Source organism: Microtus oregoni, unplaced genomic scaffold (genome assembly GCF_018167655.1).
Source record: "Microtus oregoni isolate MIOR12 unplaced genomic scaffold, Mior012 000061F_ref0000440, whole genome shotgun sequence".
Classification (NCBI taxonomy): domain Eukaryota; kingdom Metazoa; phylum Chordata; class Mammalia; order Rodentia; family Cricetidae; genus Microtus; species Microtus oregoni.
The window spans coordinates 4,977,886-4,993,796 of record NW_024543871.1 but is presented as its reverse complement, the minus strand read 5'-3'; the positions used below and the strand labels follow the sequence as shown (position 1 = coordinate 4,993,796).

At 38.1% G+C, this 15,911-nt stretch overlaps 1 protein-coding gene across 1 annotated transcript in view; it reads left to right on the top strand.

Annotated features, from left to right (window-relative positions):
* Tenm1 (teneurin transmembrane protein 1) overlaps positions 1-15,549 on the top strand; it is a 577,348-nt gene extending 561,799 nt beyond the window's left edge. Inside the window, 5 exon segments of the mRNA XM_041639938.1 lie at positions 2,631-2,927; positions 9,166-9,553; positions 10,409-11,629; positions 12,156-12,298; positions 14,495-15,549. Coding sequence (XP_041495872.1) covers positions 2,631-2,927; positions 9,166-9,553; positions 10,409-11,629; positions 12,156-12,298; positions 14,495-15,253 — 2,808 coding nt within the window. The 3' untranslated portion in view covers positions 15,254-15,549.
* The last annotated feature ends 362 nt before the right edge of the window (positions 15,550-15,911 follow it).

The following is a 15,911-nucleotide window of genomic DNA, read 5'->3' as shown; positions in this document are numbered from 1 at the left end:
TATGGGAGAATTAAAACAAGCATTTATTATGTAGTAAAATATTATACAACCATTGAAAGCCATATTCCAAGAATACATATTAACGCAGGAATGATAGAAATAAAATATTAGATGAAAAAGAACACAATGCTAACTGTCATGCTAGTTATATGTATTTAAATGTATGAAAAATTGTACCCCCAGAGAAAGGTAATGGGAGGAAACAGAGTAAAGTATTAATAGAAACTGTCAGATCATGATTTTCCCTACACATTTCTATATTTTCCAATGTAGGGAAACTTTGAAAATAAATTATCCCTTTATACTCAGAAAATATGCATGGAGCTGGTAATTTTTGAGAAACAAAATATCAAGTTACTTAGGAAAGACACGATTCTGATATAAGAATGGGCACTTTGTAGTCATTCAGGCTACTGAGATAAAAACTCTATCTGAAGTTGAAACCTTTATTCTTGAGATACTATAAAAGTTTCATTTTCGGGTTTCAAGGGGGTGTGGTAACCAACTAAGATTATATCCCAATGTTTATGTATCTGCTTATAAAATTTTAGTAGGTGCATAGTTCATAAATTTCACTTAAAGAAATTCTTGACCAAAGTTAAATGTTAACATAGGACTGGAGAGATGGCTCAAAGGTTAAGAACATTTATTCCTCTTGCAGAGAACCTGATATCAATTCTCAGCACTCATAGGGTGGCTCACAGGCATTTAGAACTCTCAGGCACTCATGTAGTTCACATTCATACACATAGAGTAAATAAATCTAAACAAAAGGTTTTAAAATTTAGCAAAGTTTAGTTGAATGAACTAATGGATTAGTTTAGTGTGATTGTATTTAATAGAATCAAACTCTAATGTAGATTTTTGTTGTTTTTCTTTTATTTTTTGCTCATATCTCATTAACCAGAAATTTAACAACCTGTATTGGGATCATGCTGACAATTCTTGCCCATATAAATGTTTTACACCAAGCTGAAACTACCTTGTCACTTGATACATGAGCCTAGTCGTAGGCCTAATTAGAGTAAGAGAAGTGATCATTGTATTATGTATTTTTAAAATAGTGATTACTGTTGTTCTACAGTTTCCTAAGAGCCTGTATATGTGGAGTCACTTATATTTTTAGCAAAACTCTGGTATATAAAGTGATAATATTCCTCCCATTTCAGAGACACTAAAATTTAGAATCAGGTGGGAAACAACGCCTGGTATGCAGACCAGTAACTAATTGGTTCATTTTTTCAATACTTCTCAAACTCTTTCCTTTCTTGTTCTTACCTTCAATTCTTCCAGATACACTAGGACCTTCTCTACCCAAATCACAGCATTACCTATGAAAATTAGGTGACGAGTACATATGGCTCAACAATTTTTCAATTTCATGTGTTAAATTAGTTCAAAATAATGTTATCTTTATAATGAGGCGAAACACCTACAAAAACTCAAAGTTAATCACACAAACTAACTAAAATTAAGTCTTTTTTTTTAAAAAAAAAAGTTCTTTCCCCAAGTTCTACCCACCTTTCTTTGAGAGTTCTGTTTTCTTCATGAACTCAACTCTCTTAATGATTAAAACCAAGAACACTTTCTCTGGGAACACACACAAAATAAGTTTCAGTGCTGTGCTTTCTGAATGATTGTGTCACAATCAGGAAAGCATAGCAGAAGTTATGATGGGTTTGCCAAGCACGGACATTCCTAGACGAAAACTGGAAATGTGGGTCACTCGTCTAGTTGCTTTGAAAAGCCGCCAAGTGGTTTTGCTCAACTTTAATTGTTTTAGTAAGCCATTTCATTGCCTGGATCACTCAGTTGGACCTAGCTGGATTTCATCGAAGCCAGGCATCACTGAGTGTTGTCATTGATAAACTCGTAGCCAGGGTCCCTTGAATGGAGTTCACTCTAGTCAACTGTAAGGTTTCAAGGTGCTTGCAAAGAATACTAGCAATAGCCTGTGGCCCGAATTAAGGCAAACTGAAGTTGTTTTTGAACTTGAAGTCAAATTTATCTTCTTTCTTTAACCAGAAAGTAACATTACACTTGCTATCAATGCCACCATGTTTACCTGCCAGCCTCACGTGAAAATGTGGTTGTGTGTGGTTCCCTCACTAGATACTCTGAGTTCCATTATGACTTAAAGTTCACTGAGTCTTGATACACAGGGAAATCTAAAGCAGTAAATCCTTCATAAATGGAATGGACCTCATTGTATTCTTTTTTGTTGAATTGTAACTCCAGACTTTTAAGCCACTGGATTCATTACAAAGTAACCAACCCAGGAAACCCATTCTAACTCATAGAAAATAAGATCGTGTCGTTATTGAAAACTGTAGTGGCTCACTTGAGTCTTTAGTTGGAGAAAAACAGTCCTCAGCCATATGATGAAGGTCAAGATTTTATCATTATCAGGCACTTTCCCAGGAGATAAAGCATAGCATTGTCCTTCCATAGCTGGTACATGCTGGTGAGAAAATAAAGATAACTGTGAGATGAAGAATATGAAACAATTCAGAGTCAGAGGTGAGGGGTCGCCATCACCAGAGAACTCAGAAAAGCTTCATGATTCTCGATGCACTAGATTAAGAATCAAGGCAGTACATAAACTGTATTTCATCTTTTTTTTTTTGTAGGCCCATAATAGAAACCTACTCTCCATAGATTTTGATCATATGACCTGCACGGGAAAGATCTATGACGACCATCGAAAATTTACCCTTCGAATTCTTTATGACCAAGCTGGTAGACCTATTCTGTGGTCTCCTGTAAGCAGATATAATGAAGTGAACATCACATATTCACCTTCGGGATTGGTCACATTTATTCAAAGAGGAACCTGGAACGAAAAGATGGAATATGATCAGAGTGGAAAAATAATCTCAAGAACTTGGGCTGATGGAAAAATTTGGAGCTATACCTACTTAGAAAAAGTAAGTATGTGGAAGGGAAATGAATAAGAATATTGAAGGCGGCCCTAAGTACCCAATTTTATGAGAACCTTTTCAGGAGAAAAGTCTGTATTCTCATTGTATAAATAACAAAAATCCACTGTGAGCCTGTAAGGATGGGCTGTTTTTCAACTGAAAACATCCCCATCCCCACCCTCTGCCAAGTACTTTTTCAAGCTGACGTCAGGATAATGGCTTGGCTTTCTACTCATTTGAACATATTTGTTCATTCCACTGAAAAGGTATCTGTATTATTATGAAAGCTCATACTGAGAGAAAATAGCTAGCAAATTCCAGCACTCTGTGTTAATGTTTCTCTGCTCTGGTAAAAGGCCTCTTACCCAACAAATAAGAAATTCCTTTTATGTGTGTGAGTGTGTAGCCAGTGAAATTTTTGTTGTACACATTTGAGGGCTAATTCTCAAAAGTCATTAGCCTGAGGGAGCAGTGGCAGAGATTACTAATTGGTAATAGTCTTTTGTGTGCTAAGCCTTCAACAGCATCCATAATGGGAACTTGTGCCCTCTGTCTGGAAGAAAAAGGATTATAATCCCACCACACGAAACATTGTTGAAACACTGGCCCCTACACAGCAGAATAGTTTCTCCTCCGATCATTACCAGTAGACAATAAGAACAATTAACCTTCATCCGCCATTGCCATATCTGATCTCCTCCTGAGATATGAAGTCTTTTCCTCTGGATTCAGTCATTTCAACTGAATTTATCATTCCTGAATTCATTCCTAGGAAAAGTAAAGGCTATTTTCCCCCAGGAAAATTCAAAGGCAACCAATTGCAAGATTACCCACAGGATCTCTTAGAAGTATCACGAGAGCTTATGGCGCACGTGGCAGAAAGAGGACAATCTGTGAGCTTCTGATATAACCCCAAAGTTTGGTTCTCAAAAGGCGCTGGCACCTGTAGCTCCATGTCATCGTCCAGTTAGTGGACTACATCCCAGAGTCAGTTGATGAAGAACTCCCCATGTCAGGACAAAGCAAAGTTTGCTTAGGAGCAAAAGGAAGAGGTGATAGTCCTCTGCCTTTTCTATACTCCCTGGGTCCGTCCTTCCCTTCTGGGAAAGCTTTCAGGATGTGTAATCTGTATCCTACACAGGGGAAATCTGTGTCTCACAGAGCAAATCTTTCTTCTTTTGAATCTCAACAAAGAATGACTTGGAAAATCCTGTGGCTAAAGTCTACAGTGTCTAAAGCAATCAAACATTAATTGAATTCAAATATTTGGTAGCATCTATACATAGTCAAAATATTTGATAAGGCATCATTTATTGCTAAATTTGCTACATATGTACATTTTAAGAGATATGTATTTTAAGACCTGCATATTTTTTAAAATATGATGCCCCTGACTCAACAGTTCTCTTTGCACAGCTCCTCTGTGTGACTTGAGAGGTAGCCAGTAGTCCTTAGGGCACCCAGGAGGTTATTGCCTCAAGAGGGCCAGAATGAGCAAATTGCCTGAAGACAATAACATCTAGGCCTCCTAAGACTCTTCCTGTGATGCTGTTTATATAATAAGAAAAACATCTATTGAAAACTTAAAATTCCGTTCCACGTGCAGTTTTCTCTGATAGCAGTGAGGAGATATGGTCTCTCTTTCTCAAAGTAACTGTTTATTTCATCCAATTTCCTTCTGGAATCACACAAAACAAACTTCATATCAGTTCTCTTTCTATAAGGTAAAATATTTAGTGGGCAACGGTTCCATCAAGCGAAACAACATAAAAGCACAGCGTGGGAGTATGTCCCTATATTCCCGGCCTTAACGAGGTAGAACCCAAGGGCTTCACAAATTCAAGGCCCCTGTGTGACCCTTTCTCAGAAATATGCAAAAAGGGAGCAGAAAACCCAGATGTATTCCTCATCTAGAATAATGTTGAGAGAAACTTCAATGATTTCCAATTGTTTACTGACCAGTGAAACAAGTCATTTGGCCTTTTAGTTATTGTGCCTTTTTTTCATGTGTAATTTATTCTTTAAATAAAAGGCTCACCACTTGTTTAAGCAATTATAGTGTACAAAAGTCCAAACCTACAAAATACATAATTATGGAATGCTTTCTTACTTACAAAATGGCTGCATTCATAAGATTTCTAATATCATCCATATTCTTGCCTTAATTTCCTAATTCATACTGAAATTGATTTTAGTATAATATTGTCACCAGTGATAAGCAACTAATTCACTGGATAAATGCACGGCTTAAATGAAATAATGTAATACAAAGCACAAAGATAGATAATTGAAAATAACTAGGGCTTGCTTCAACTTGATGGTAAATCAAAATAGGAACAAACAAAAGAAAAAGAGGAAAGGAATAAAAGAAAGGAATCTGAAATTTTTTTATTCAAAGGAAACTAAAGAAAGATGGTTGGATTTTATATACTTTTTCAGGAGCTTGCTGTTCTGGGGCTCCTTTTGGTCTTCCTAATCCTGTAGTTTAACATGGACTTTGCTACCACATTCGTTCAAGGAGACAGGAGAAGGGCAGGGATGAAGGTATTACTTCTTGTAGTACGTAGTAAGAATGATCAAAATTTAAAATCTCTTTTTTTTACTCCCAAATACTCCGGCATTATGTCTACAAGGTCTCTTGCCATGCTGACACCATGATTTATTGAAAATCAGAATCATACTTTTTTGCCTTAGCATAAAATAATGTTGTAAAAAATCGTTTGACTTTCTCTAGAGTAGGTGAAAGTTAAACATCATTTTGTGAACGATGCTTTGTACTCATTAGGAGAAAAATAATTATTTGGCTAAGGATTGTGGTTTCTTAAATAGTCTCTTCGCTATTAAGAAAATCAATTATTATTTCTTAGTTTTTCTGCATGTAGTCATTAATTTTCTGCCTAGATTTATGACACTTCTCTATGTTAATTATATTTTGAAGACCGGTGCAGCTAAGTTTGTATTATATCTAATGTAAATCTTTCAATTTTCTAAAAATCATTCTTACAAGCTCCATTTTTAAAATGCACTTAAATATATTTTATAATCATTTAATAAGATGGTTTAGTTTTGCACATTTACACAAAATTGCCTATTCGGGGTTGTTTTCAACGCCTCACTGCAGAGACAGAGCACAGTCTTGGGCTTGCCTTCCCAAGTAGCCCCACACTGCCCTCTGGTGGTTTTGTGAATACTATACCTTTTCAAATGTTTACTTTCATTTCTAGTCTTTTTCAAATAAGTTTCCAGTCATGATTGCTCTCCTTTATTTTCCTTCACAAAGGTTTCTTTTACGGTATACTAATCCATTAAAAAGCAAAATCCTCCCACTCTATTATTCGGACTAATAAGTAATGGCTTTTTATCCAGCAGTAGCACGGTGGACATTAGATAGACTCACAAGCATTGTTTTGGAACAAACTGATAATAATACCAATCCAAAGTGGAAAAGGCAGCCAAATAGAGCTAAACGGTATTGTGACAACAAAACAATTGCATTCAGGGGATTGCTAATCATGTCTTCCATGTTCTTTTTTTTATCATTAGCAGGAAGTTTTAAAGCAGACTTTGGAGGGTGGGGGCTTTGGAGGCAACTCAGAGTCAGTACCATAGAGGCCAGAGCTCAGGCACTAGTTTGCTATAGACTAGAGGAAACAAACAGGGAAAAGAGTACAATAACAACACAGTGTAAATTTTTGGCAAAGCTAGCACAAAGGCTGGAACAGGCAGGATGCTACAGGATAATGTGTGGCAGCCATATGGTGATTGTCCCTGGCCCACACCACAAGTGACAGATGTCATCTGTTCTTGGAAAACTGACAAAAGAGAGTGGAATGGAGCTGGAAAATCAGACTTTCGGAGTGGAAATAATACAAAGGTATTTTCACCAATTACTGCATCTACCCACCCACATCAATGTTCTACCACCTGCTGTTCCATTCATAGGAACAATTCCTCCTGGTTCTATGGAGTTTGCATTGATGGGAGAGAGCGGGCCTCTCTTCATGTCCTTGGGCCTGCACAGGAGCATGCCTTTTGTTCAGGAGGGTTCGCAGATCACAGTGATAGAGCTACAAGATGTGGCAAGCTGCAAAGGTTCCATTTGACAGGGTTTGTGCATCTATTTCTGGATCTCCAGGCATAACGTTGGTAGAAAAGAAACAATGACTAACCGAACAAATAGGCACTGATTTCATGGCATTGACATGCAACTGAAAAATCAATAATTTTCAGAAGTATAGGAGGGATGTGCCATTGCATAACACACACATAATATTGCATCATGATTCTGCCACTTTGAAAATTCAAGTTGCCTGTGCTTACATAATTAAGATTCAGAATTATTCGTGTGATATTCATGTAGAAAATGAAAAGATGCCTATTGTTTTCGTAACATCTAGTTCAGAAGTTGAACTTAATAGTTTGTTTGGTAAGGTAATTCTCAAAAGAGTTAAGCTCCCTTAAAGAATTATATTAGAGTGCCTGGGGTGGATAAGTTTTATTTTCATCAAAAAACAAAAATTAAACCACTGAAGATGCAGCACAGTATATAAAAGTGTTTGCTACACAGGCATAAGGATTTGAGCTCAAATCCCCAGCAGACACATAAAGAGCTAGGCATGCATAGCTTCACACTTGCCCGTAAATCCAGTGCTGCAGGAAACAGAGACAGGAGGGTTGTTGGGACTTATTGACCACCAGAATAGCTCCAGATTCATTGAAAAACAATTTCTCAAAAGAATAAAGCAGAAGGCTAGAAAACAGGATACCCAACATTCCTCTCTGGCCTGTACAAGTGCATATACAGATGTATATGCCCACATACATACATGCACACGCACCACACATATGCAAATGAAGTAAATTCTTTTAAAAATGAATTTTAACTGACAGTGAACTAGAATCTTCCCTCAAATAGTGCTTTTGTGTTTTTTTTTTTATAAATTGATACTGATTTTCTTATTCTCTGGTCCTGGGGACTCAATTTACAACCTCATACACGCTAGGCATGTATCAGTGAGTTATATTCTCAAGCTTTTCAAAGGTGCTTATTTTGAGACAGTCTTTCTAAGTAGCTAAGGCTGGCCTTAAACTCACTCTGTATCCCAGGGAAGTCTTGACTTTGTGACCCTTCTGCCCTCTGCCTCTTGAGTAACCTGGATTACAGGCCTGTGCCATCAGGCCTGGCTTATGTTTCTATTTAAAGATTATAAAAATATCAACCAATATTTATTAATATTTATATTTATTATATTTAAAGTATTATACTATGACAAATAAGTGATCATAAATTACAAATCTATTGTGTGTTGGGGGTATATAACTAGAGAATTCTTCACTTCTAGTGCATCACTCCCTTAATATTGAAACATGAATCAGATTGAAACATGAAGAATTAAAGTATATATTTAAAAACATGTATAAGAATAGACAATGTGCATTTTTTTCAGGAAGACATGGACTAAATAAAATCAACACATTTAGGTGGCTCAAAGTTAATACCTGATACACCCTATCCACGCTTTACCTCCCCCCAATCCATCTCTACATAGAAGTAGCAGTGACCTTTCTCACATATCAACCTGACTGTTTCTCCCACCTCCTCAAGGATGTGCTTCCACTTGATTCAAGCTTTACGGTGGCTCCCCTATTGCAAACAGGCTTAAGAACAAATGCCTATAACCTCACAGCATATTCTAGATTCAGCTGCATTTTTACCATTCGCTGCCACTACCCCCAAACCACACACGTTCTAGCCAAACAAAATTCCTCTCATTCTATAGGAAAATGACCATTTTCATAGGCTCCCTTAATCCTCAGCCTCCTCCTAACAAAGGAGGGGCTTTGCCAGAAGTCCTCTGTCTGTCAGCATGATATATCTCCCTGTCTTTGCCTGGCTAGGCTCTAGTCATCATTTATGTCTCATCTCGACTGTCCTGTCCCCAATAAGTTTACTCTGGCCTCATAAGTCTGGGATAATTCTTCCACCTCTACTTTCCAGAAGTACTTTGTATATGCTCTGTCTTAACTCATTTCATATTATATACTATAATTGCTTGGGTACTGCAAATCCCATGAAAGGAAATACCATTTTTGTGTTACTACTGAATCCACCAGGATCTGCCTCAATCCCTGGTACACAGTAATTGCTAGATAAATTTATGTTAAATGGATGAGCATGTGTTTCTTTTAATCTCTTCAACATTGGTTTTATAAATGATAGTATTTTGGTTTTGTCTCGTTTCAGTCTGTGATGCTTCTCTTACACAGTCAGCGGCGTTACATCTTTGAGTATGACCAATCAGATTGCCTACTGTCGGTCACCATGCCTAGTATGGTGCGCCACAGCTTACAAACCATGCTTTCAGTGGGCTACTACTGTAACATCTACACTCCGCCAGACAGCAGCACTTCTTTGATCCAAGACTACAGTCGAGATGGCCGACTGCTACAGACTCTGCATCTAGGGACTGGGCGCAGAGTTTTGTACAAGTACACAAAGCAAGCAAGACTGTCTGAGATTCTCTATGACACCACTCAGGTCACACTGACGTATGAAGAGTCTTCTGGAGTGATTAAGACAATACACCTGATGCATGATGGGTTTATCTGCACAATCAGATACAGGCAAACAGGTTTGTTATGAAAGTGGGTGGCATTATATACTGTCATTCATATTCTTTTATAATTTTTATGATCACATTCATAAAAAGAAATGTTAACCTCTGTTAACAAGTTTCTGTTTACTTCTCATACTGTCTTCCACTCTAAATTTAAAACGCGTTACAGCTACCTGAAAGCTGATTCGTTAATAGCATATATGGTATTTCTGTCTCTTTCAGTTTTCAAAGCAATTGCAACTTCAGTACTTATCTTAACCCTGTACTTGTTCATATCCACCCCTGCATCTTCCCAAAGATCTATGTACAAGACATTAAGGTCAGAAACTAGCTCAAGCCCAGGGTAACCTCTATAAGCCTCAGTTGATGACAAAAGTCAGAATTCTAGGATTTATTTCAGCCTTTGGATTCATAACATGTCCAAAGCCAGACAGTTACTTGAATGCTCAACATTCAAGTAACCTGAAAACCTGACCAGCTGACTTTGTAGAAAAGGTTAAATAAAACAAACACATTTTTCCAATGATGATAGCAAGAAAGTCTTACATAATATCAGTTTTTCCCTCTGGGCTACTGGATGGGTTATTACTTCAATAGTCCCTATAATTAAATTGTTCTTTAATTACGTTATACAATATTTTCAATGTCTAGTGACTAATATAAATGCACACGTAAATACACACACATACAACACACACACACACACACACACACACACACACACACACGCCCAGGCATCAGACATCAGAGACAAATTTATAAAAAGGATATAATTTTGGATATAAAAGTATCAGTACTTAATCAAAAAATATCTGCGATTGTTCCTGTTTATCAGATGGCTCCTTTCTCTTTTTATTTTGGTTCTTCCAGGACCTCTTATTGGACGTCAGATTTTCCGATTCAGTGAAGAAGGTCTTGTGAATGCACGATTTGACTACAGTTACAACAACTTCCGTGTCACCAGCATGCAAGCTGTGATCAATGAGACCCCTTTGCCCATAGATCTATACCGATACGTTGATGTTTCTGGTAGAACAGAACAGTTTGGAAAATTCAGTGTAATTAACTATGATCTAAATCAGGTTATAACTACTACAGTAATGAAGCACACCAAGATCTTCAATGCCAATGGACAAGTCATTGAAGTCCAATATGAGATCCTAAAGGCAATTGCCTACTGGATGACTATTCAGTATGATACTATGGGCCGGATGTTCATATGTGACATAAGGGTAGGAGTAGATGCCAATATCACAAGGTACTTCTATGAATATGATGCTGACGGGCAACTTCAAACTGTTTCTGTGAATGACAGAACCCAGTGGCGTTATAGTTATGATCTGAATGGAAACATCAATCTCTTGAGCCATGGGAATAGTGCTCGTCTTACACCTCTCCGATACGACCTCCGAGACCGCATTACTAGACTAGGAGAAATTCAGTATAAAATGGATGAAGATGGTTTTCTGAGACAGAGAGGAAATGATATATTTGAGTATAATTCTAATGGTCTGCTGCAGAAAGCCTACAATAAGGTTTCGGGTTGGACTGTACAGTATTACTATGATGGGCTTGGGCGACGTGTTGCCAGTAAGTCTAGCCTAGGAGAGCATCTCCAATTCTTTTATGCAGACCTTGCCAACCCTATAAGAGTCACTCATCTGTACAACCACACAAGCTCAGAGATTACATCTCTTTATTATGATCTCCAAGGTCACCTTATTGCCATGGAGTTAAGTAGTGGGGAAGAATATTATGTAGCCTGTGATAATACAGGCACTCCACTAGCTGTGTTCAGCAGCCGGGGTCAGGTCATAAAGGAGATTCTGTATACGCCTTATGGTGACATCTACCACGATACTTACCCTGACTTTCAAGTCATAATCGGTTTTCATGGAGGACTCTATGATTTTCTTACGAAATTAGTGCATCTAGGGCAAAGGGATTATGATGTTGTTGCTGGCAGATGGACCACACCTAATCATCACATATGGAAGCAGTTGAACCTTCATCCCAAACCATTCAACCTGTACTCCTTTGAGAATAACTATCCAGTTGGCAAAATTCAAGATGTCGCAAAGTATACCACAGGTATTAAGTTGAATACAATTAAGCTGAACTTGAACTAACTTAGTGCTGGCCATCTTATTACATAATCTCAATGCCTATGTAGAGATGCTCCTTCTTCACGCCACCTTTTTCAGAGTAAGAAAGGCATGTCACTTTTCGTCAGATACAGTGCTTTTGCTTTTACTTTATTATTCTTTCCCTTTAAGCTATTTCTATGTTTTATCCTTAAAAGCTTGCCAATGTACTCTCATAAAACAATTAGGATTAAATTAATCAGAAATAAACCCAGTGTCACAATCCATGTGGTCTTAAAACCAGTACCATATTATCAGTTTCACTACAGTGAACTGAGCCAATTCCTGGGATTGCCCACAGGCCAATAGATTTCCCTACAAAGGGGAAAGGATATTGTTTTTGAGGGAATCAAATAAGGGAGAACTGTTACTTTACCTTCCCACTGTCTAAACATTTACAGCAGAAGCATATCTCTCAAGTTTGGAAACAGTTTTGATTGCCTTTTTTTTCTTTTAAATTTTGTATCTCATAGATATTGGCAGTTGGTTGGAGCTCTTTGGTTTCCAGTTACATAATGTACTACCTGGATTTCCCAAACCAGAACTAGAAAACTTGGACTTAACTTACGAGCTTCTTCAGCTTCAGACAAAAACTCAAGAGTGGGACCCTGGAAAGGTTAGTACAAATTTTAGCTAAGAAAAAAAAAACAGAAAAACATCTAATAAAAATTATATTCTATACTTTGATTATTTCTTTGAGGGGCTATTTTTAAATGACTTATGAGGAGGCTTCCATAAGGAAAAGATCAGAAAAGTGCAGCTTTGAGAAGGGGAAAAACTAGGAGATTTCTTGATGACTGCTGCAATAAATACTTAAGAGGAAAGAGGATTGTAACTTCTTAAATTCTGAAATCAGCTAGCAACAGCAATATAGGATTCTATACAGAGAAAAACTACATGCTAAGGCATGGAAGCATTAGATTTCAAACTGTCCAATCATTTCAAGGATGATGCCTTATGAACATGAAAATAAAACGGTTTTGATAAAGAAAACCATATACAGACATAATAAACAAAGATACTACATTTCATGGGGAGAAAGTCTTGAAAAACCATGAATGCTGAAATAACCATGTGTAGGCCAATGATTTCATGAAGGCTAGAGGAGATAAACAGAAAGGAAAAGGAAGTAAGAAAAGAAAATGGAAATTCAGGTGGGAAAACTTGATATTTAGGCAAAAAAAATTATAAGGGAAAGGAAGTCCTAAGTACAAATATAGTGTAGAGTTATATCTTTTATAAACATATATTGACTGAGTTTTCTGTCCTGCCAGGTTTCCACAGTCATTAAGTCCCAAAGAAATCACACAGAGTCCTACGTTAGTTATAAAAAGATTGGCCCATTAGCTCAGGCTTCTTAATAACTCTTATAACTTATATTAGCCCATTATTCTTGTCTATGTTAGACACAGGGCTCAATACCTTATTCGGCAGGGCGGTCACATCTTGCTGCTTCTGTGGCTAGGTGAGGACTGCAGACTAGAACTTCCCTCTTCCCAGAATTCTCCTGTTCTCACTGACCCAGCTCTACTTCCTATCTGGTTGTCCTGCCTATACTTCCTGCCTGGCTACTGGCCAATCAGCATTTATTTAAAAAATAATTGATGGACTACAGACCATTGTACCACACCAAATATATGTAATATTTGTGGTGTTTATAATTAAAAGCCATTTTTTAAAATGTTAGAAGTTATTGAAAACTAGGAGGGTTAATAGTCTTTTCTCTTTTTTAGCAAGTTTGAAATGTGCCCAAGTAAAAAAAAAATATAAAAATATCAGCATGTCTTTTATATTTTTATAGTTTTTTCTGTTATTTATAAGGCCGTGAGTGACTGAAGGCAGAAACTAAGCTTTGCACACTATTTCCAATCTCACTGTGCACAATGTATCCCTCTGCATGCAGTAATCTCACATAGCTAGTGTCAATTAGATTGCTGAATGTAAGATCTGTGTTTTGAGCGAGCTAGCCTGTACAAAGTTCCTTCTATGCCCCTCCCTCTAAGGCACAGGGAACATCACAGAGAAAGTGGCATGAAGATCCTAAGAAGCAGAGGTTGGAGGAAATGCTGCAGAAACAGCTTATTAGGGGCATGACAAGGAGTTACATTCAGAAACTCTCAGCAGCTCTGGTTGTCTATACCAGACTAATGCTAGATCAGTCTAATCAGTGTTCCAGCATTGGGGTAGGGCTACAAAATCTCACTACTAGTTGAGAAGTTACAGGCACTCAATGACTACCAGGGCAAAGTGTGGGGTCTTCAAGTGTGGGGTCTGTGGTAAGTTGTGCACACTACAGTAGATAGCCCTATGCTTCCATGCACATGGGCAACACTAACTGGACTAATTGGACTTGGTAGGGTGTACAAATATAAAAGGATGGAGTGCACTTTGGGGTCAAATACCTGGAAGAAACTCCAAGTAAGGAGTAAGGAACAGATTTGACCAAAATAAAATATATTTGTGTTGAGTGGGAAATTTTCAGAAACCGGTAGCCACAAGTACATGCTGAAAATAGAAAAACCAAAACGGAAAGTTTCTTGTAGCTCTGAGATTGTGGGATAACATGTTTGAACATATTTTCTTACACTCAACTAAAGTAAGCTGTAAAACAGCTGAGAAATCAGTACCTGTCTACCTTCTGTTTTCCCAATCTTTGATGTAGATATTCCAGCGTGGGCTTTTGTTTTAAATAATGACCAAGTTAAAACTAAGAGAAAGAATCACCTTTGCCAGCCTTTTCTTCCCGATAATCACCAGGCTTCCATCTGGTATCTAACCTTGTGCTACATTTGCCCTGTGCCTTCTCTCCTAGGTGATCCTGGGCATTCAGTGTGAGCTCCAGAAACAGCTCAGGAATTTCATTTCCTTGGATCAGCTTCCTATGACTCCTCAGTACAATGAGGGGCGGTGCCTTGAAGGAGGGAAAACACCAAGGTTTTCTGCCGTCCCTTCTGTCTTTGGCAAAGGTATAAAATTTGCCATCAAAGAGGGCGTAGTGACGGCTGATATTATAGGAGTAGCCAATGAAGATAGCAGATGTCTTGCTGCCATTCTCAACAATGCCCATTACCTGGAAAACCTGCATTTTACCATAGAAGGGAGGGACACTCACTATTTCATTAAGCTTGGGTCTCTGGAGGAGGATCTTGTGCTCATTGGTAACACTGGGGGGAGGCGGATTCTGGAGAATGGTGTCAATGTCACTGTGTCTCAGATGACTTCAGTGTTGAATGGAAGGACTAGACGTTTTGCAGATATTCAACTGCAGCACGGAGCTCTGTGCTTCAATATCCGGTATGGAACGACTGTTGAAGAGGAGAAGAACCACGTGTTGGAGATGGCCAGACAGCGAGCGGTGGCCCAGGCCTGGCTTCAGGAGCAGAGGAGGCTACAGGAAGGGGAAGAAGGGATTCGGGCATGGACAGAGGGGGAAAAACAGCAGCTTTTGAGCACTGGGAGGGTGCAAGGGTATGATGGGTATTTTGTCTTGTCTGTTGAGCAGTATTTAGAACTTTCAGACAGTGCCAACAATATTCACTTTATGAGACAGAGCGAAATAGGCAGGAGGTAACAAAAGAAATCTCTGCCTTTGCGTCACCAAAGACTGCCTGTTTTTAAAACAAAAAAATAATGGTTTATTGTATTGGTTTTCTAGATCAGAACTCTGTATGTGTAAATATGGAGGAAAAACATATCCAACTGCCTTTCAATGTGACAGAAGATGGTATTTTAATATTGTTTGTTTAAACTCTTTAAGAAATGACAGAGATTTTTAGTTCTTGTGTGGCAGTATTCAAAAGAACACAAGCTGAACTCAAACAGCTAACACAAATGTTTTTAGAAGCACCACTTTCAATTTGTTGAGCCATGCATATATATGTTCAACTACATGAAAAGAACCCAAGGCTCTCAATTTCTAGTGTGACACCAAGTTTCACATCTAACTGTTGGCAGGACTTCCAGGCTACTTGAAAGTGTGGTGCAACAGTAGCTGAACCTTTAATCTCAAAAGACTGCCAGCCCCTGCACATTGTCCAGATCTGTTAGAGGAAACTTAAAAGGAAATCTAAAATGTCTTCAAGCACCATCTCCTGGAGTCGGAAACTGTTTTCCCTCCTTCCCTGGTTTTTCCTCCTTGCTTGTTAAAAAGTAAATGCCATGTTGTTGTGCTGTGTTTTGGCGTGTGGTGGCTGGCTTCGGTCTACTGTGCCTTGCTGTGGGTGCAGTAA